This window comes from Erythrolamprus reginae, chromosome 9, assembly GCF_031021105.1.
Source record: "Erythrolamprus reginae isolate rEryReg1 chromosome 9, rEryReg1.hap1, whole genome shotgun sequence".
NCBI classification, from domain to species: Eukaryota; Metazoa; Chordata; class Lepidosauria; order Squamata; family Dipsadidae; genus Erythrolamprus; species Erythrolamprus reginae.
The window spans coordinates 10235726-10257503 of record NC_091958.1 but is presented as its reverse complement, the minus strand read 5'-3'; the positions used below and the strand labels follow the sequence as shown (position 1 = coordinate 10257503).

The 21778-nt window shown below is 45.1% G+C and overlaps 1 protein-coding gene across 4 annotated transcripts; it reads right to left on the bottom strand.

The window, feature by feature from the left end:
* Positions 1–121: 121 nt before the first annotated feature.
* On the bottom strand, positions 122–20996 carry PLEKHF1 (pleckstrin homology and FYVE domain containing 1). Of its 4 annotated transcripts, none has more exons than XM_070760272.1 (2): positions 20530–20996; positions 122–1522 (listed from the first exon to the last, which is right to left on the bottom strand). In XM_070760272.1, the coding sequence occupies exon 2, from the start codon at positions 1507–1509 to the stop codon at positions 700–702; it is 810 nt and encodes a 269-aa protein (XP_070616373.1). In that variant the 5' UTR covers positions 1510–1522; positions 20530–20996; the 3' UTR covers positions 122–699. The 4 variants fall into 4 exon arrangements, with proteins under 4 accessions (XP_070616373.1, XP_070616374.1, XP_070616376.1 ...); XM_070760273.1 differs by lacking the exon at positions 20530–20996 and adding an exon at positions 7728–7885; XM_070760275.1 differs by lacking the exon at positions 20530–20996 and adding an exon at positions 7470–7584.
* Between the last annotated feature and the right edge of the window lie 782 nt (positions 20997–21778).

Sequence of the window (21778 nt, the reverse complement as noted above, 5' to 3'; positions counted from 1 at the left end):
AAAAACACATTCAACAAACCATAGTATCGTGGGTTATATGAACATAACCTAGAAAAAGGACCCCAAATATCTAAACCCAATTCCCCAAACTTTTTAAAATAAATTATTCAAAAGTAAGCAGTCAAAGCAATGTCAGTTTTTAATCCTTCTTGATCTCAAGTTGATTTTAAAAAATTAAATAAACAGCTGAGTTTCTGAAATGTAATACTTTTGTAAATTTCATCAAACAACTTCCATTTAGTGCTTCATACCCTCTATTTTCAAGGCTGAGTGATCTTGTGGAAATTATTTTGATTTCTGGATTGCCAGAATTCATGTTTCGGTTTGATGGATTTGTTCCAGAGACACAACTCGGAGATATTTTTACCTACAGTTCTGTTGAATTTCCCAAATTCAACATTGGATGAGTACAGATGCTGACTATCTCAAAAATTAAATACAGAAGACTTACATTTTCCCCAAAATACACAACATAATTTAATCCAATTTGGAGCATCAAGAGGAATGACTCAGTCTTAGAGGACCCAATCAGAAGTTTACATATTGTCTTGAGGATAGTTGCTCTCCATTATTTATAAAACAAAAAAACCCCAGACTGAGTAGAGTACAAAGTCATTCCACAAAGTTAGTTATTTCACCAGTCCGTGAATGTTTTCAAAAGTACGACAGCTTTTAAAGAGAAGAAAGTCCACGGAGCAATCAACTGTGGAAGGATGACCAGCTCACATCCGACGTGTAAAATTCCGTCTCGGCTGGCCACTGTTCTAGTTTCTCCTCATCAGACCTGTCACTCTCATCCCCACTAGAAACCTCTGAGCCAGGCAGGGGAGAATGAATTGGCTTTGCCTCGTCTCCCAATTCCTTCTTTTTGGCCATCAGCTGCTTGTAGCAAAGATTGCAAACCCTCAACGGTTTGGAGGACAGTCGTGGCATGAGAAAACGCTGTCGGGAACAGTCGCCGCACACGACGAAGCCACACTTCCGACAGTGGTGCCTTCGGATGAGCGCCGAGAACTTGGTGTGGGTGCAACGCATGCAGATATCTGTGGCCTTATCTGGAATCCAGGGGGCTGCGTATTCCGTCGGAGGCGGTTGTCCCGTTTTGGATAACAGGTGTCGAATGCATTCCTCCAGGTGGCTGACCCACTCTTTGCGCTCGGTCAATGAAGCTGCCGAAACCACAAAGGACTTCTTGGAGGTCTTGATCATCCATCGGTTCTTCATTTGCAAGGTGTCCGGGAGAATCTCCAGTGTGACTTCATCCAGGGGGATAATGTGTTGGCAGCTGTACTTCCGTTTGTTGATCACAATGCTGCCGTACACCAGGAGGTCGTTGAAAAGGAAGAAAATCCTGGGCTTGGCTTTCTTGCGGCATTCTTTGGTCAAAATCCCTTCGCCCAGAAGGACCCTTCCTGGCACAGCCAAGGGCTGACCGGATGTCCCAAAACAGTTTTCCACCGTGGAAATCCGTTGACTGTTGATCTCGGTATTAGCCAGGTAGTCTACCATCTTAAGAAGTCACCTGCAAAAAAATCCAAACAGTAAATGTCAAGACCAGCTACAGTTTGTTCTGCAGCAGGAGTATAGAAACATAGAAACATAGAAGTCTGACGGCAGAAAAAGACCTCAGGGTCCATCTAGTCTGTCCTTATACTATTTTCTGTATTTTATCTTAGGATGGATATATGTTTATCCCAGGCATGTTTAAATTCAGTTACTGTGGATTTATCTACCACGTCTGCTGGAAGTTTGTTCCAAGCATCTACTACTCTTTCAGTAAAATAATATTTTCTCACGTTGCTTCTGATCTTTCCCCCAACTAACTTCAGATTGTGTCCCTGTTCTATCTGGGTCCCTCCAGAAGCAAACACCAACCCAAAAAGAGAAGCCAGACACACTGGTAAAAATCAAAGGCAGTTTATAGAATTCAAAGCAAACACAGGTAACAGAAAATATCCTTACAAACAGGAACACACTGAAACTTCAAAGATGTTTCATGAAGGCCATGAAGTAAAACAGGATTCTTGCTGTCAAAAACAACACTGGAGATAACAAACATACGCCTCCCCCAAGTCTTCCAGTCTTCTAGGCCACAAGCCAAGATCAGAGACGCCGAGAAGCAAAGCAGGGTCACAGAACTTCCAGTTGATAACGCTCCACATGGCTGAAAGGGCTTGCCTGCCTTTTAAACCCTGCTGAGGAAAACCACACCCAAACCCAGCTGTTGCCAATTCAGTGATGCCAATACCTTTCTAATTGGTCCCGTCTCTGAGCTGCACATCGCTGTCTCATGTCAATTATAGCCTGTGCTTCCTCATCCAATGAGGCCAGGCTACTGGCTGGGGAGAGGCCCCCTCCGGGGCTCTCAGGCTGCTCCCCCTCATCCTCTTCCTGACTTTCCTCTCCCCCGTCTGCCTGGTCCTCCCCCTCCTGTTCACTGTCCTCCTCCTCCGGGCCTGGATCCAGCAGAGACGCAGCCGGTCCCTGAGGAGCCTCAGGCTGAATCACAACAGTCCCCTTGTTCTCGTGTTCACTTTCCTATTAAAAACACTTCCCTCCTGGACCTTATTTAACCCTTTAACATATTTAAATGTTTCGATCATGTCCCCCCTTTTCCTTGATCGAACTCAAAGCCCACAGAGTGCTTAAAGAAGAGCCAGGGTGGCGCAGCAGGTAAAGTGCTGTACTGCAGGCCACTGAAGCCGACTGTAGATCTGTAGGTCAGCGGTACAAATCTCATCACCGGTTCAAGGTTGACTCAGCCTTCCATCCTTCCAAGGTGGGTAAAATGAGGACCCAGATTGTGGGGGCAATAGGCTGGCTCTGTTAAAAATGTGCTATTGCTAACGAGTCTGCGGAGAGGGGCGGCATACAAATATTAAAATAAATAAAAATAAATAAATAAATAAATAAATAAATGTGGTAAACCGCCCTGAGTCTAAGGAGAAGGGCATCATAAAACTTGAATAAATAAACAAAATGAACAAAATAAACAAAACAAACAAACAAACAAACATCAAATCAAATCAAATGGAAATAACAAAGCACTAGCCTGCAGTGCCTCTGGCAGCCAAAATGGGTCATGGGGGGCTGCACGTTTTAGGGCCTGGATAGCCTCCTGCAACATTCTGGCGGCCAAAACAGGGCACGGGGGCCCCCCATGCAATATTTTGGCTGGCAGGGTCTGCAGGAGGCATCCGTCCCATCTCACTGATCTGGCCGTCAAAGAAATCCAGTTTTACACACACACATACACACACAAGTTCCACAGTGTCACCAAACCACAAAAAATAAACCCGTCTCTCTTAAAAGCTAATTTCACCAGGATTTTCAAGATCCAGGATTTCCAAAAGCACAATGTGGAAACCCTTTCCTGAATCCCTCCCCTGGAGTGTAATGTTTAAGATCAAGACAAGAACAGAGTCTATACAAGGTATCCCTCAACTTTACCATCATTTGTTTAGTGGCCAAAGTTGCAGTGGCGCTGAAAAAAAGTGACTCACAACTGTTTTTCACACTTACAATCATTGCAGCATCCTCATGGTCAGGTGGACAAAATAGCAACAGCGCTTAGATTTATAATGCTCCATAGTTGGAAAGGTTTTTTAAAATGTTTTATTGGGGTTAATTTTTACTTTAGTATAAAATTTTCTATTTCTAACGTGTTTTTATGTATTACTTATGTATTACTTATGTTGTAAGCTGCTCTGAGTCCTTGGAGAAGGGCGCCCTAGAAATCGAATTAATAAATATTACTTTCAAGCCCTCTCTAAGTGGTTTGCAGAGTCAGCCTATTTGTTTGTTTATTTATTTATTTATTTATTATTTGTTTATTTATTAATTATTTGTTTGTTTATTTGTTTGATTTGTATGCCGCCCCTCTCCGCAGACTCGGGATTGTTGCCCCCAACAATCTGGATCCTCATTTGACTGACCTCGGAAGGATGGAAGGCTAAGTCAACCTTGAGCCGGTCAGGATTGAACTCCTGGCAGTGGGCAGAGTCAGCCTGAAATACTGCATTCTAACCATTGCACCACTAAGAAAGGAAGGAAAGAAGGGAGGGAGGGAGGGAGGGAGGAAGGGAAGGAGGAAAGGAAGGAAAGGAGGGAGGGAGGGAGGAAGGAAAGAAGGAAGGAAAGAAGGAAGGAAGGAAGGAAAGAAGGGAGGGAGGATAGAAGGGAGGAAAGAAGGAAGGAAAGAAGGGAGGGAGGGAGGAAAGAAGGGAGGGAGGGAGGAAAGAAGGGAGAGAGGGAGGGAGGATAAGAGCACTTAGACTTATATGCCACTTCACAGTGCTGTACAGCCCTCTTACCGCTTAGGCGGTTTTCAGAGTTAACCTCTTGCCCCCAGCAATATGCACCAGGAAGGAAGGGAGGGAGGGAGGGAGGGAAGGAAGGAGAGAGGTTAAGAGCACTTATATAAAAGTGCCCCCCTTCAAAATAAAGAAGAAGAAAAAATCTGCTGGCTGGGGATTTCTGGGAGTTGAAGTCCCCAAGTCTTAAAGTTTCCAAGTTTGAAGACCTCCGGTTTAAACAAAGCTTAACAATGCCGGTCTCGAGCAAAAGGCTCTGAAATATGGGAGAGAAAATATGAGTCATTTTCTCATGAACAAAGGTAAACTGAAGTTCACAGAAAATGTTCCCATATCTCTCTGCCAGAGACAAATACAATATAACTGGCCTTTCACAAAGAAGCCCAAAGGTCATATTGGGGCAGGATTCTTATCTACAACAAATGTTTAAATAAGCGGTTTTTGGGGGGAATGTTACATCCCTAAGTATACAGAGTCGTCTTAAGGAAATAAGAAATAGAATAATAAGGTGGTTCTAACCAAGGGGGCGGGTGGGAAACGACAGCATAATCTCAATCTTGTGGTTCATTTATATCCGGCTTACAAATATATGACAGTCTGCTATTGCTTTTGTCATGGAGGGTAGAAATGTTATTTGCGGTGATAAGTCTGGAGTTGCAACAGATTTGGCATTCAACAGACTTTGGCTCTCCTTACACTGGGTGAAAGTTTCTTAATTTTCATAACTTTTTGAGATCTACAATTTGGCAAAAAAAAAAAAAGCTCTTTTCTGGATTAAAGTGGTCATTTGTACCAGATATTAACAAGAGTCAGAAGGGACCTTGTAGGTCATCTAGTCCAGTGTTTCCCAACCTTTTTTGAGCCGCGGCACATTATTCATATTTTCAAAATCCCGGGGAACACTGAAAGGGGGGGGGCGGGGCGGGGGGAGGGCTAAAGAAAAGTTTGGACAAAAAAACCCTCTCTCTTCCTCCCTTTTGCTCTATTTCTCCCTCTTTCTCTTTTCCTTCCTTCCCTTCTTTCTCTCTCTCCATCCCTCTTTCTTTCTTTCTCTCTTTTTTGCTCTCTTTCTCTCTCCCTCCTTCCCTTCCTCTATGTCTTTCTCTCTCCTTTGCTCTCTCTCTCTCTCTGTCTCTCTTGCTATCTCTTTCTTGCTTTTCTCTCTCTCTTGCTCTCTCTCTCTCTTTCACTGTCTTGCTATACGTCTCTTTCTTTCTCTTTGCCTCTCTTGCTATCTCTCTTTCTTTCTCTTTCTCTCTTTCTCTCTCTCTGTCTCTCTTGCTATGTCTCTCTTTCTTTCTCTTTCTCTCTCTCTCTGTGCCTCTTGCTAAGTCTCTCTTTTTCTCTTGCTATGTCTCTCTTTCTTTTTCTCTCTCTCTGCCTCTCTTGCTATGTCTCTCTTTCTCTGCCTCTCTTTCTTGCTCTGTCTCTCTCTCTCTGCCTCTCTTGCTATGTCTCTCTTTCTCTCTCTCTCTTTCTCTGCCTCTCTTTCTTGCTCTGTCTCTTTCTCTGCCTCTCTTGCTATGTCTCTCTTTCTCTCTCTCTCTGCCTCTCTTATATGTCTCTCTTTCTTTCTCTCTCTCTCTCTCAGCTGACTGCAAGCGGGAGCCCTGACGGCGGCAGCTGGACGTGCTGCTGGACACCGTATATGCCAGGCCCGCAGCGCCAGCATGTACGACATCTAGCAGCACGTCCAACCGCCACCGTCAGGGCTCCCGCTTGCAGTCAGCTGAGAGAGAGAGCGCTCCCTCTCGCCGCCGCCATCTCCCCACGACTGCCTGCGGCCACTGCGGCTGCCCCCGCCCCCCGCTCCCATCGGCAGTGCCCTCCCGCCGGGCCACAAAGGAAACTTGCCGTCGACGCAGGAAAAGCTCCAGCTGGGCGGGGCGCTGCCGGTACTTCAGTCTTGGGGCTCCCGCTCACAGCTGTCAACCGGCTCCTGCTCGATGCCGCGGTTTTCGGCGCTCTCCTGCTGGGTCCCAAAGAAGGAAGGCGGGGAAAAGGCGCGAAGAATAAAGCTCTCCTTCTTCCTGCCTTCCTTCTTTGGCGCCCAGCAGGAGAGCGCCGAAAACCGCGGCATCGAGCAGGAGGCGGGGGACAGCTGCGAGCGGGAGCCCCAGGACGGAAGTACCGGCAGCGCCCCGCCCAGCTGGAGCTTAGCGGCACACCTGGCCATGTCTCGCGGCACACCGGTGTGCCGCGGCACACCGGTTGGGAAACGCTGATCTAGTCCAACCTCGAGATCAAGCAGGGGACCCTACACCAAAGGTCTTCAAACTTGGCGACTTTAAGACTTGTGGACTTCAACTCCCAGAATTCTACAGCCAGAGGGAGAGAGGGAAAGAAAGAGAGAGAGAGAGAGATAAAAGAAAGAGACAGACACAGGCACAGAGATGAGAGAGACAAAGAGAGAAATAGACAGATAAAGACAAGAGAGAGAGAGAAAGAGAGAAAGAGAAATAGACAGAGATGAGAGAGAGACAGAGAGAGAGAAATAGACAGACAGAGATGAGAGAGAGAGAGAAAGAGAGAGAGAAATAGACAGAGATGAGAGAGAGAGAAAGAAAGAGAGAGAGAGAAATAGACAGACAGAGATGAGAGAGAGAGAAAGAGAGAGAGAGAAATAGACAGACAGACAGACAGAGAAAGAGAGAGAGAGAAATAGACAGACAGACAGAGAGAGAGAGAAAGAGAGAGAGAAATAGACAGACAGAGATGAGAAAGAGAGATATAAAGAAATAGACAGACAGACACAGAGAGGAGAGAGAGAGAGAAAGAGAGAGAAATAGACAGACAGAGATGAGAGAGAGAGAGAGAAAGAGATAAAGAAATAGACAGACAGACACAGAGATGAGAGAGAGAGAAAGAAAGAAAGAAAAATAGACAGACAGAGACAGACCCAGAGATGAGAGAGAGACAAAGAGAGAGAGAAATAGACAGAGACGAGAGAGAAAGAAAGAGAAATAGACATACAGACTCAGAGATTAGATAGAGAGAGAGAGAGACAAAGAGAGAGAGAAATAGACAGATAGAGACAAGAGAGAGAGACACACACACACACACACAGAGATGAGAGAGAGAGAGAGGTGGGGGGAGAGAGAATGGCCCAAAGTCACCCAGTCTGCTTTCAGGAGACAAGGCAGGATTATAACTCACTGGTTTCCTGGTTTTCCATCCTGGGACCTTCACCCCTAACCCAAACTCTCTTTCAGACAGGGCTGATTCGTACACTGTTGCTCATTTAGAAGAGTTCTGTTTATTTCAAGAGAAACAAAAAAGCCACAATAAAGCTTGCCAAGGCCTTCCTCCCACCGCCTAGTCTTTCCTTTACACGGCTGTAATGACTTGTTTTAAGCACTCCAGCAGGATGGAAAAAAACTAAAGTGAAAAACAAAACCCGGCAGCACCTCTCACCTCTTGGCTCATTGGAAGTAGGAACTTGTCCTTGTAAAAGGCAGCCAAGCCCTCCTGATTTTCACAGACCTCTTTTTTGCTGATGGGTGTTTTTTCAAAGCAACTTCAAGTTTCCATCTCATGAAAGGGACCGATTCAAAGGGTGGAGAAATTACACTGTTCTATTCTGTGGAATGCTCTAAATTCTCTCTCTGTGTGTCTCTGTGTGTGTGTCAAACTTAAGGTCCAGGGGCCAGATCTGGCCCGCGAGGCTGCCCGGGAAACTGATTTAACGATTAACAGAGTTGGAAGGGACCTTGCAGGTCATCTAGTCCAACCCCCCTGCCCAAGCAACATCTGCCGTTACCTAGGATTTAACCCACAACCTCCTGATTGTGAGGCAAGAGCTCCACCTCTAGGCCACACCAGCTGGGTACAACAGTGAAGAACCAGCCTAAGGTGCTTCTGCCAGTGAAATTGGAGTTCAGGAGGGCCTCCGTTTTCACCAGCAAGGGGTTGCAAGAAACCGTTGCAGCCAAAAATACAGAGGTTGTGTTGTGGTCTGTTCGTGTCCTGCATGATTAGTCATGGACTCAGAGGATGTAGAGACAGTGGAGGCACCATACCGGCATCCTGTGTTCCTGGCAACAGATGAGTGACTCAGGAGAAGAGGAGGAGCTTCTTATTGATGCTAGGATTTGCAGGGCCTCTAGGAGGCAAGAATGGTTACTCAGGAAGAGGTTTACTCGTGAGTAGCATTGCTAATGGGTCATGCTGCTTCTGCGCAGAGAGCAATGTGGTTTCATTCTAGCATCTAGTTTCCAGTTCTTATTTTTTTGGCTTGGGATTTCAAGAGACACATTGTTGTCTTTCGGAGAAGCGCCGGGCTTCCAGCTAACTTCTGAATGTCTCTGCTTCTGAGTATTATTCCAGCTGGATAATTATTGTTGTGCTTATCTCTTTCTGGGACTCTAGCCAGCTGATAAGACTTCATAAGCAATAGAAAGAAAAAGAAAGAAGGAGGGTAGGAAGGAGGGAAGGAAGGAAGGAAGGAAATTTTGAAAAAAAAGGATTTAGATAACTATTTTATTCACATTCTGGGTATCATTTGCAGGAACTGACTTAAACAATCCAGCTCTTCCATGACAAGCAGGCAATTATTTTCTTCCCCAAACAGTGCAAACTACAGCCTTCATTTAAATTTCTGGAAAGTATACTGTACTGTACTTTAAAACAGAGAGCACCAGTTTCTTGGCTGCAGAGACCTTGAAGTGCTAAAAGAGGACCTTTCACAACAGAGCGCTACATGTTCTGTCTTGGAAATAATGCCTCCCTCTTTAGCTGGGCTTCCTTCCCAGAGCCTGCAGAATTGCGGCTTTCGCCATATGGATTAGTTGTGCAAAATTCAAGGAACTATTGTTATCGCTCTAGCCAATCCAAAGCCTGGTTGGTTTTGTAAGAAAGCTTTTCTTTTTGCAACAACTAGTCTCTTTCAGTTTGAGGAGCCAACCAATGCTACAAAAAAACCACCCACCCACCCACAAAAAAACCCCACACTAATCCACAGCCCCTTCAAAACAGAGTGCTCCAAAAGTAAAAGAGGATATTTTTTTGCAGAGAGGGATAAAAAAAAATGAAGTCTCACGTTTGCACATGAGTTGCATTGTGGTTTATATGGCTAGGGCTTCGTACAGGTTTCCCCATTGTATAACATTCTTTGACTCTGGTAATTTCAACTTCCATATCTTCCTCCCATCCAGCATAACAATTGCGAATCGGGCCAGATTACTTGCGAGATCACCTTCTGCCGTATGAGTCCCAGGGACCAGTTAGATCCCACAGAGTCATCCTTCTTCAGATACCGTCAACTAGACAATGTTGCTTGGCAGGGCATAAGGGAAGAGCCTTCTCTGTGGAGGCCCCGGTCCTCTGGAATCAGCTCCCCCTAGAGCTTCGCACTGCCCCCACCCTCCTCGTTTTCCGCAAGAGTCTTAAGACTCACTTATGTCACCAGGCCAATGAATGTGAAGTATGGTTGAGATCTGAATGTGTATGATTGATTTTTTAAAATATTGGGATTTTAGGTTATGTAGTTTTAATTAGATTTGTCTTTCTATCTCATTGTTTTATATTATGTTGTGGTTAGCTCTGGCCCAGCTCCTGCCCCAAGGACTGTGGATATGGGGGAGACATCCACATGCTGCAGGCCTGTTTTGCCCCCGGTGGAGTCTGCTGAGGAAGGCTCCTCTGACCAAGAAGACATGAGTGACAGGGAGGAGGAGAGTAGGGTAGACAGCTCAGAAGGAGATCAATTATCTAGCTCCTCCTTGGATTCGGAACAAGAGTTAATGACACAGCCACGCATGCGGAGAGCGATGCATAGGCAACAACAACTGAGAGATTATTATCAAAGAAAATGAGGCCACCTGTGGTTGGGTGGGGCTGTGGTAGTTAGTGAGGCTGCTATAAATAGCAGCCTGTGGGTTTGGCCATTGTGGAGGATTATCTGATCGTTGTGTTTCGTGACTGCTTTACTGACTTTGACCTTTTCTGTGCTGATTTTCCCCCGCTTTGAAACTAAACCAGGGCAAAGTGTGTGTCACTTTGTGAAAGAAGAAGGACTGTGAATTGCCTCACAGCTGCAAGCCAAGTATCACAGAACTGATAAGGGACTTGTACAAATTACCAGTTTGTTTGGAGACCAGTGCTCTTTGCTATACCAAAAGAGGGCTTTGTTTAAGTGAATTTTCATTATAAAGAACATTATTTTGAATTTTCAAACGTGTGTGTGTCTGAAATTTGTACCTGTGAATTTTTGGGAGGAGTCTACCAGAGAGCCCGACAGAACATATTATATATTGTAAGCCGCCCCGAGTCTTCGGAGAGGGGTGGCATACAAATCAAATCAATCAATCAATCAATCAAACAGACAGAGAAACAAACAGACAAACAAACAAACTTCTGCCTCACATGTTCCAGTGACTAGCTAAGTCCCACAGAGTCAGCCTTCTCCAGGTCCCATTGGCCAAACAATGTTGACTGGCGGGTCCACAGGGAAGAGGCTTCTCTGTTGCGACTCCAGTCCTCTGGAACCAACTCCCTTGGAGTGGAACAGCTTGCCTGAAGAACTTGTGAATGCTCCAATACTGAACATTTTTGAGATGTTGGATAACCATTTGTCTGAAGTAGTGTAGGGTTTCCTGCTTAAGCAGGGGGTTGGACTAGAAGACCTCCAAGGCCCCTTCCAACTCTGTTGCAAAAACAGGCTGATTTTTTGCAAAAATGGGACCCAGTGGAGGAGCTTTGGGAGGCCACAATGGCTATATCTGTTGCATAAAACACACCAATAGCAATAGAAATAGCAATAGCATTTAGACTTACACACTGCTTCATAGTGCTTTTCAGCTCTCTCTAAGCGGTTTACAGAACAGGCCTTTTGCCCCCAACAATCTGGGTCCTCATTTTACCTACCTTGGAAGGAAGGAAGGCTGAGTCAACCTTGTGCCGGTGGTGAGATTTGAACTGCTGATCTACAGCTAGCAGTTAGCTGAACTAGCCTGCAGTGCTGCACTCTAACTACTGTGCCACCCCAACATGACCTTTAAAGCCCTTCATGGCACTGGACCATAATATCTCCGAGACCGCCTGCTGCCGCACGAATCCCAGCGACCGATTAGGTCCCACAGAGTGGGCCTTCTCCGGGTCCCGTCAACTAAACAATGTCGGTTGGCGGGCCCCAGGGGAAGAGCCTTCTCTGTGGCGGCCCCGACCCTCTGGAACCAACTCCCCCCGGAGATTAGAACTGCCCCTACTCTCCTTGCCTTTCGTAAGCTCCTCAAAACCCACCTTTGTCATCAGGCATGGGGGAACTGAGACATCTCCCCCGGGCATATACAATTTATGAATGGTATGTCTGTATGTATGTTTGTTTAGAAAATGGGGTTTTTAAAATATTTTTAAACTGTAATTTAGATTTGTTGTAAATTGTTTCACTTTGTTGTGAGCTGCCCCGAGTCTGCGGAGAGGGGCGGCATACAAATTTAAATAATAAATAAATAAATAAACATTTCCACCCTCTTTTAGAGGGGAGAGAAAGTGTGTCTTGTACTCCGAAAAATATGGTAAGTACCGTTGAATTAATTCCAGAGAAAAGGGTGGTTGCTATTAGCTCAGAAATCAGAGATGAGTCAAGAAGTGAAGCCGGGCCCTCTCTGCATGTCACTTGGGCAGAATGACTAAGAGTATCCATCACTCCACCTCCCCTGAGGAGCGGAAAGGAATCCCTTTCTCCCTGTTTTGCAATTCCACCAGCTTCTGAAGAAACGTCATGAGCCAAGCGGGACAGAGATGGAATTGTTAGAATAAAGGTCTAGAACAGGCATTGTCAATTTCAATTTCATTGAGGGACCACATCAGGCTTGTGTTTGACTTTGGGGAGCTGGGGTGGGTGTGGCCAGCTCAACATCACTTGCGTTGATGCCTGTGGTGGCCCGCGTGCTCTCCCAGTGAAAATGGGCTCCTGAGCACCGATTTTGGCTGCGACGGCCTCCTGCAACCTTCTCCCAGTGAAAACAGAGCTTGGGAGTGCCACTCGCAGCCCTCATAAGCTCTGTTTTAGGCTGTGACAGCCTCCTGCAACCCTCTTCCAGTGAAAATGGAGCTTTGAAGTGCCACCCACAGCCCTCATAAGTCCATTTTAGGCTGCAAGGGCCTTCTGCAACCCGCTCTGTGGCCCTCGAAAGCTCCATTTTTGGCTGCGACAGCCTTGTGCAACCCTCTCCCAGTGAAAACAGAGCTTGGGAGTACTGTCCACAGCCCTCGAAAGCTCCATTTTCGGCTGCAATGGCCTCCTGCAACCCTCTCCCAGTGAAAACAGAGCTTGGTAGTGTTGTCCGCGGCCCTCGTAAGCTCCGTTTTCGGCTGCAACAGCCTCCTGCAACCCTCTCCCAGTGAAAACAGAGCTTGGTAGTGCTGTCCACGGCCCTCATAAGCTCTGTTTTGGCTGCAACAGCCTCCTGCAACCCTCTCCCAGTGAAAATGGAGCTTGGGAGTGCCACCTGTAGCCCTTGTGAACTCTGTTTTCAGCTGCAAAGGCCTCCTGCAACCCTCTGCCAGAAAAAATGGAGCTCTGTTTTTGCTGACAAAGGCACCACAGGCCAATCCTTCACTGTTTCCAGGGTGGTCCCTTGGGCCAGATCTAAGTACCTTGTAGGCTGGATCTGGCCCCCGGGCCTTGAGTATGACACCCCTGGTCTGGAACTAACTTAAAAAAGCCACTTACTTCTCCGGAACTTTCTGCTCCATTCGATAGGAGCTGAGTGGGTTATCTGCCCAAGTTTAGCCTCCACAAATTACCGTAATTTGTATTTGTATTTATTAGATTTGTATGCCGCCCCTCTCCGAAGACTCGGGGCAGCTAACAACAATATAAAAAGACAATGTAAACAAATCTAATATTAAAAACAGTCTAAAAAACCCCAATTTAAAGAACCACTCATACATACAAGCATACCATGTATAAATTCTATAAGCCTAGCGGGAAGGGAAATTTCAATTCCCCCATGCCTGACGACAGAGGTGGGTTTTAAGGAGTTTGCGAAAGACAAGGAGGGTGGGGGCAACTCTGATATCTGGGGGGAGCTGGTTCCAGAGGGTCGGGGCCGCCACCGAGAAGGCTCTTCTCCTGGGTCCCGCCAAACGACATTGCTTGGTCAACGGGACCCGGAGAAGGCCAACTCTGGGATTCGTGCGGCAGAAGGCGGTCCCGGAGATATTTGTGACTCGTCAGAGATAAAACAGCAAAGAAGGAGAATGCTTACAAATCTTTGTTTCTTGAGTGGCCCCAACTCCTTTCTGTTGAGTCCTACCTCTTTGTGCCAAATTCTGCCATTATTTCAAAATGATAGGAAAAAGTAGAGGGGAAAAATAAATAGAAGTTCGTAATTCTAAATGGGGCAGAAAAGGTAGAGGGATCCTTATCCTCACAGCTCGAACCTGCAGAGTATTGGATTTTAACCCTCTGAAAAAGCATCTTCCATCAGCTGCCACATTTCCCCCCCTATTTCATACTCAATTCAACCATTGTATGTTCATTCCCGTCCCACTCTCTTGCTGCTGGCATCTCTCCGCCAACGGAAGAATGCGCCTTAACAAAGCAAGCTCTCTGCTTTACAATATCAATGCACCACTAACACTTCCGTGTCTGTTTGGTTCAGGGAAGGGCTGCAAAAATTTTTTACTACCACACTGTGGGAGTGGCTTATTTTGTAGGCGTGGTTTTCTGGCCCCGAGACCAGGTGGGAGTGGCTTGAAGATCACGTGACTGGGTTAAGGTCTTGTGACTGGCTTAAAGGTGGCAAATTTGATGTCACTCACATCAAGGGTTTGGGTTATGGTTTGGGTTCGCCTAGCCTCAAAGAGATACAATTTCCCTCTCTATTTACTATTACTGAACATCCAAAATCTACCCTGTAATTCTATGTATATACACCATACGAATCCCAGCGACCAGTTAGGTCCCACAGAGTGGGCCTTCTCCGGGTCCCGTCAACAAAACAATGTCGCTTGGCGGGGCCCAGGAGAAAAGCCTTCTCTGTGGCGGCCCCGACCCTCTGGAATCAACTCCCCCCAGAGATTAGAATTGCTCCCACCCTCCTTGCCTTTCGTAAGGTCCTTAAAACCCACCTCTGTCGTCAGCCATGGGGGAATTGAGACATTCTTTCCCCCTAAGCCTTTATAATTTATGCATGGTATGCTTGTTGTATGGATGTTAAGTTTTATAATAAGGGTATTTTAGTTGTTTTTAGTATTAGATTTGCATGATGTTTTTTATTACTGTTGTTAGCCGCCCCGAGTCTACGGAGAGGGACGGCATACAAATCCAATTAATAATAATAATAATAATAATAATAATAATAATAATAATAATAATAAAAATATTACACACAGGTACACAAAAATATACATTATCTACTATATAAACTGTATGCACAGCTCTTCCAAAATTATACACACCCAACCTCTTTTACTGCAATAGGAAAAACATACCCAGAGCCCAGAAGGGAATAAAAAAGAAAAAAATTCATAATTTTTCTACCATTTCTGCTTATCTGACTCTACCCGTAGGAGCCCATCACTAGTTTGGTTGTTGGTAGCCTTCAGTTGGGTGAAATGATGCCTCTTAAAGCAACCATTTTCGACGCCATATACCTCAAATGAACTAACTTAAAGAATGTATCCAAACGCTAAAGCTCATGACTCCCATGGAATTCAAATTTGGCAAAGTTTTGGCTGCTGCATTGCCGTTGTCAGCTGGTCGACATTTCCAATGCTCCCTGCCAGTTTCCTACAAGGAAAGTCACTAAGGAAACGGACAGGAAGTTGGAAATCAGTCCTTTTGTTGCGGCTTCTTTTTTGGGGGGGCCCAGCTGTGTTAATTTTGTTTCTCTGTTTTAGGGAAACACGTATCTCTAAAAAGACAATCTAATGGGTCATGGATTGTCTAGAACCCATTAAATTAAGAGCCTTGGTGGTGCAGTGGTTAGGGTACAATACTGCAAGCTACTTCCACTGATCACCGGCTGCCAGCAGTTTGGCAGATCGAATCTCACCAGGCTCAAGGTTGACTCAGCCTTCCATCCTTCCAAGGTCGGTCAAATGAGGACCCAGATTGTTGGGGGCGATAGGCTGACTCTCTGTAAACCGCTTAGAGAGAGGGCTGTAAAACACTGTGAAGCGGTATTTATTATTTATTTATTTAATTTATTTAATTTGACTTCTAGGCTGCCCAACCCTGAAGGACCCAGGGCAGCTTACAACAATATATAATTACCATATAAGATTACAAATAACAATAAAAAGAAGTCAAGAAAAAAACCCAATCTATATTCTAAAACCCTAATTAAAACTCATAGCATAGCAACTCAACAACATATAAGTCTAAATGCTATTGCTATTGCTAAATTTACCAAGAATTTCAACAGTGGTTGCTGAAACCTTTCTTTCTTTCTTCCTTTCTTCCTTTCTCTTTCTTTCTTTATATCTCTCTCTCTTTCTTTCTCTCTCTCTTTCTCTCTCTCTTTCTTTCTTCCTTTCTTTCTCTTTCTTTCTCTTTCTTTCTTTCTCTCTCTCTCTCTTTCTTTCTTTCTCTCTCTTTCTTTCTCTCTCTCTTTCTTTCTCTCTCTCTCTCTCTCTTTCTTATTTATTTATTAGATTTTAGATTTCTATGCTGCCCTTCTCCTGCGATTTATTACTTGTTACGTTACATAGAAACATAGAAGACTGACGGCAGAAAAAGACCTCACGATCCATCTAGTCTGCCCTTATACTATTTCCTGTATTTTATCTGAGGATGGATCTATGTTTATCCCAGGCATGTTTAAATTCAGTTACTGTGGATTTACCAACCACGTCTGCTGGAAGTTTGTTCCAAGGATCTACTACTCTTTCAGTAAAATAATATTTTCTCACGTTGCTTTTGATCTTTCCCCCAACTAACTTCAGATTGTGGCCCCTTGTTCTTGTGTTCACTTTCCTATTAAAAACACTTCTCTCCTGAAATTTATTTAACCCTTTAACATATTTAAATGTTTTGATCATGTCCCCCCTTTTCCTTCTGTCCTCCAGACTATACAGATTGAGTTCATGAAGTCTTTCCTGATACGTTTTATGCTGAAGACCTTCCACCATTCTTGTAGCCTGTCTTTGGACCCGTTCAATTTGATCAATATCTTTTTGTAGGTGAGGTCTCCAGAACTGAACACAGTATTCCAAATGTGGTCTCACCAGCACTCTATACAGCGGGATCACAATCTCCCTCTTCCTGCTTATTGTACCTCTAGCTATGCAGCCAAGCATCCTACTTGCTTTCCCTACCGCCCGACCACACTGTTCACCCATTTTGAGACTGTCAGAAATCACTACCCCTAAATCCTTCTCTTCTGAAATTTTTGCTAACATTCCTTCCTGTTTTGCTGGTGATGTTCTATGCCCGCGATGGCGAACCTATGGCACACATGCCAGAGGGGGCACACAGAGCCCTCTTTGCTGGCATGCGCGCCATCGCTCTAGGTCAGATCTCCGTGGCGTTTCTTTCGTGAGCTTCTCTTTCCCTGCAAAAGACAAAACTCATGAAAGATAAAGATTTTATCTTTTGCCGCACTGCGTGTGTTGAGATGCCCACTTCCTGCCAGCCCGCTGGTGTTTGGGTCTCTTCTGCGCATGGATACATTTGCGCATGTCCATGCATGAGAACCTTTCAATATGAGGAATGCTCACCCGCACAGTTTGGCATTCGGTGTTTACAAGATTTGCCATCGCCGCTCTATGCCTTTCAAACAGTTACAGTGGTACCTCTACCTAAGAACGCCTCTACTTACGAACTTTTCTAGATAAGAATCGGGTGTTCAAGATTTTTTGGGCCCTTCTCAAGAACCATTTTCCACTTACAAAACTGAGCCTCCAAAACTGTAACCGAAAAAGGCAAGGAGAAGCCTCTGTGGGGTCTCTCTAGGAATCTCCTGGGAGGAAACAGGGCTGGAAAAGGCAGGAAGACGCCTCCGTGGGGCCTCTCTAGGAATCTCCTGGGAGGAAAAAGGGCCGGAATAGGTGAGGAGAAGCCTCCGTGGAGCCTCTCTAGGAATCTCCTGGGAGGAAACAGAGCCAGAAAAGGTGGGAAAAAGCCTCCATGGGGCATCTCTAGGAATCTCCTGGGAGGAAACAGGACTGGAAAAAGGCAGGAAGAAGCCTCCATGGGGTCTCTCTAGGAATCTCCTGGGAGGAAACAGGGCCTCTTCCCTCCCTGTGGTTTCCCCAATCGCTCGCATTATTTGCTTTTACATTGATTTCTATGGGAAAAATTGCTGCTTCTTACAAACTTTTCTACTCAAGAACCTCATCACAGAACGAATTAAGTTCGTAAGTAGAGGTACCACTCTATTTGGCACTTGGATATGAAGAAGTCCGGTGGGAAGCTCTGAGTTTTTGTGGTGACTCAGGATGTTGCGAAAGGCAGAGAAGTCAAAAATTGGCTCGGCAGTTCAGATCAAGTTTAAATCACTTTCCATGACAGGAAGAGAGATTTTCATCCGAAGTCTCATCCTTTGAGGTCAACAGCACTGATTTCTGAGAAGGCACTGACTGGATGCAACCCAAGTTTTTGCTTTGGGTTTGCCAATCTTTTTAGATTTTAGAATCAGTTTCAGGTTGGTATCCTCCAATCTTCAGTTCCTAGCCAGCCCTCTTTCATGTAAGAATTATGGAAGTAGAAACTAGAGGGGGCTTCAGGTTGAGAAAAGCCATCTACACTGGTTAACACACACAAAAATAATCATCCACAAAGGTTATATGTCTGTTTTATGGAGTTTGATGGGCTGATTCCAAGTTTTGCTCTATCACAGACCAGATTATCTCAGGGACCGCCTTCTGCCGCACGAATCCCAGTGACCAGTTAGGTCCCACAGAGTGGGCCTTCTCTGGGTCCCGTCAACTAAACAATGTCGGTTGGTGGGGCCCAGGGAAAGAGCCTTCTCTGTGGCGGCCCTGATACTCTGGAACCAACTCCCCCCAGAGATTAGAATAGCCCCCACCCTCCTTGCCTTTCGTAAGCTCCTCAAAACCCACCTCTGCCGTCAGGCATGGGGGAACTAAGATAATCTTTCCCCCTAGGCTTCTACAATTTATGCATGGTATGTTTGTATGTATGATTGGTTTTATAACAAGGGTTTTTAGCTGTTGCAGTATTGGATTTTTACATTCTGTTTTTTGTCAGTGTTGTTAGCCGCCCAGAGTCCACGGAGAGGGGCGGCATACAAATAAAATAAAATAAATAAATAAATAAATAAATAAATAAGTTTCTGATATAGAAGCATTTTTGTTATTGCGTTATTTCTACCTTTTCAATGTATGTGGTAACTATTGTTTTCTTAATGTCGCCAGTATATTTCCTAAACCTTATAATAATGCTGCTGCTCCATGGAAACTATACCTGATACTGAAAAACTATATACATTTTTGAAATCAGAACAAAAAAAATGATTCAGAGAAATACAAGGTCACCTGCGATGATTACAAAAAAAATATTTTTTTTGCTGACCTGTGTTATTTGAACAAGATTTCAAAACATTAATACTATAGTCTAATAAACGTTTCTATTAGTGGGATTTTTCCCCAGTACAATGAGAAGCTAGGCATACACATACAGAAGCCCTTTTTAATAACATCTTTCAGCTGTGGCGAGGGGGCGTTTGCCCAGGTTCGCCTGGTGCAACAGTTGCGGCCCTATTTGGACTGGGAGTCACTGCTCACAGTCACTCATGCCCTCATCACCTCGAGGCTCGACTACTGTAACGCTCTCTACATGGGGCTACCTTTGAAGAGTTTTCGGAAACTTCAGATCGTGCAGAATGCAGCTGCGAGAGCAATCATGGGCTTTCCTAAATATGCCCATGTCACACCAACACTCCGCAGTCTGCATTGGTTGCCGATCAGTTTCTGGTCAGAATTCATGGCAGTTTCCGGTCAGAATTCATGGCATCGGACCAGAATATCTCCGGGACCACCTTCTGCCGCACGAATCCCACAGAGTGGGTCTTCTCCGGGTCCTGTCAACGAAACAATGTCGTTTGGCGGGGCCCAGGGGAAGAGCCTTCTCTGTGGCGGCCCCAGCCCTCTGGAACCAGCTCCCCCCAGAGATCAGAATTGCCCCCCCTCATCGCCTTTTTTAAGCTCCTTAAAACCCACCTCTGTCGTCAGGCATGGGGGAATTGAGATATCCCCTTCCCCCTAGGCCTATACAATTTATGCATGGTATGTTTATGTGTATGTTTGGTTTTTAATAAGGGCTTTTAGTAATTTAAATATTAGATTTGTTTTATGCTGTTTCTTCTTATTGTTGTTAGCCGCCCCGAGTCTATAGAGAGGGGCGGCATACAAATCAAGTCAAATCGAATAATCAAATCAAATCAAATCAAATCAACAAACAAACAGCACAGGGACTTCCAAATTCCCTTGGAAAGGACAGGCGGCTTTCACGCTCAGCTTGAAACAAAGTATGAAGACTATTCTTGGAATATTCCCATAAGAATTCTGTCTGATGAAGTTGGAACTTTGTGGTATTGGGGGAATGGGGGAAAAGGAAGGGATGGGACTGGAATGGGGCGTGCATACCCCCCCCCCGTCATACTGTCCTCTTTTATCCTTACTTTTTTAAATTTATGTTATGTTTATACAAACAACTACTATCCTATGCATGTTTGACAAATAAACAAATATAGATAGAGAGATAGAGAGATAGAGAGAGAGAGATTAGATAGATAGTTAGAGAGAGAGAGAGAGAGAGAGAAGCAGGCAGGCAGGCAGACAGATAGACTGGATAGATAGATAGATAGATAGATAAAAGATAGATAGATAGATAGATAGATAGATAGATAATATATAGATAGATAGATAATAGATAGATAGATAGATAGATAGATAGATAGATAATATATAGATGATAGATGGATAGATAGATAATAGATAGATAGATAGATAGATAGATAGATAGATAGATAGATAGATAGATAGATAGATAGATGATAGATAGATTATTGATAGATAGATGAGAAAGACAGTCAGTCAGGGTAGGTAGGTGGGCGGATAGACAGACAGACAGATGCATTGTATTTTAATCCTTTTTCCCCCTCAAACCCCCCCCCCCCCCAAGTCCAACTTCCCAGCGGCGGTGCAAAGTTGAAAAGCACGCCTAATCCCCGCGCCTCTTCAATGCTGAAAGAACCGCGGGGCGGAGACCGTCGGGACGAGCCCAACCCAATTCCCAACCTACCTTCTTGTGACTTTCTGGGCTCCGCTCCAAAACACGAGACGGCCCTCGGCGTCCGCCCTCTCGATCCCCGGGATCCCAGGGGGCCAGGTTCACAAAAAGATCCCTCTGCTCCGATCCGCACGGAACACGAGAGCGGGCGGGTCTACGTTCGTTGCAAACCCGAGACTTTGGAGTTCTGACTTAATAAGAGATCCACTGGATCCGACTGGAAACGGGATCCGCTGAACCCCCCCCCCCAGCGGCTTATTCCAGAGTAGATCCCAATAGAGATGCCCGCTTATATGCCTCTCCACCCCTCCTTTTCTTTCTTTTTCGATCTCCGCGGCGAGGAGACCGAAGGACTAGAAAGTGACCCGGGAGAAAGTATCTTTGGAACGCTCGGACTCCCCAATGTTCCAAGCCCTCCCCATGATGTGAGCGTCCCAACCAATCAGCGCGGCGCCAGCGAAGCCAGACCGTCCGGTTCTGGAACGCTCAAGCCTCGGCGTTCCAAAGGCTTTAAACCACGCCCACGCCCCGCCCCCGAGCAGGAGAGAGGACAATCGTGAAAGAAAAGGAAGAAGCCAATCACAAAAGGCGCAATAGAAGCCTGGTGGTTTATTTATTTGTTTGCGTGGGGAGGGGACGGATGGGAAAAAAAAGAGAGGAAAAAATGAACGGTGCAGAAATGTGACAAGCGAAGTAGGGGAGACTTGGGGAATCCCACGTAGCGGTGAAGCTGAATACTTCAGCTTCAACCGCAACAATACAAGAGGGCACAATAGATTCGAACTCAATGTAAACAAGAGCTTACAAAACATTTGTCAGACCAATCCTCGAATACAGCTCACCTGTATGGAACCCACATTGCATAATTCACATTCCGTAAACTACTCAAGACTCATTTATACCGCCAGGCATGGGGGATTTGAGACACCTTTCCCCCAGGCTTATTATAATTTATGTTTGGTATGTATGTGCTGTTTGGTTTTTAATTATGATAGGGTTTTTAGTTTTTTTTAATATTAGATTTGTGCCAGTATAATATTGGTTTTTTTTCATTGTTGTGAGCTGCCCCGAATCTTCGGAGAGGGGCGGCATACAAATCTAATAAATTATTATTATTATTATTATTATTATTATTATTATTATTATTATTATTATATCTGACATCAACACAATTGAGAGAGTCCAGAAACATTTCACAAGAAGAGTCCTTCACTCCTCTTCTCACAACAAAATACCTTACTCCGCCAGACTTAAAATTCTT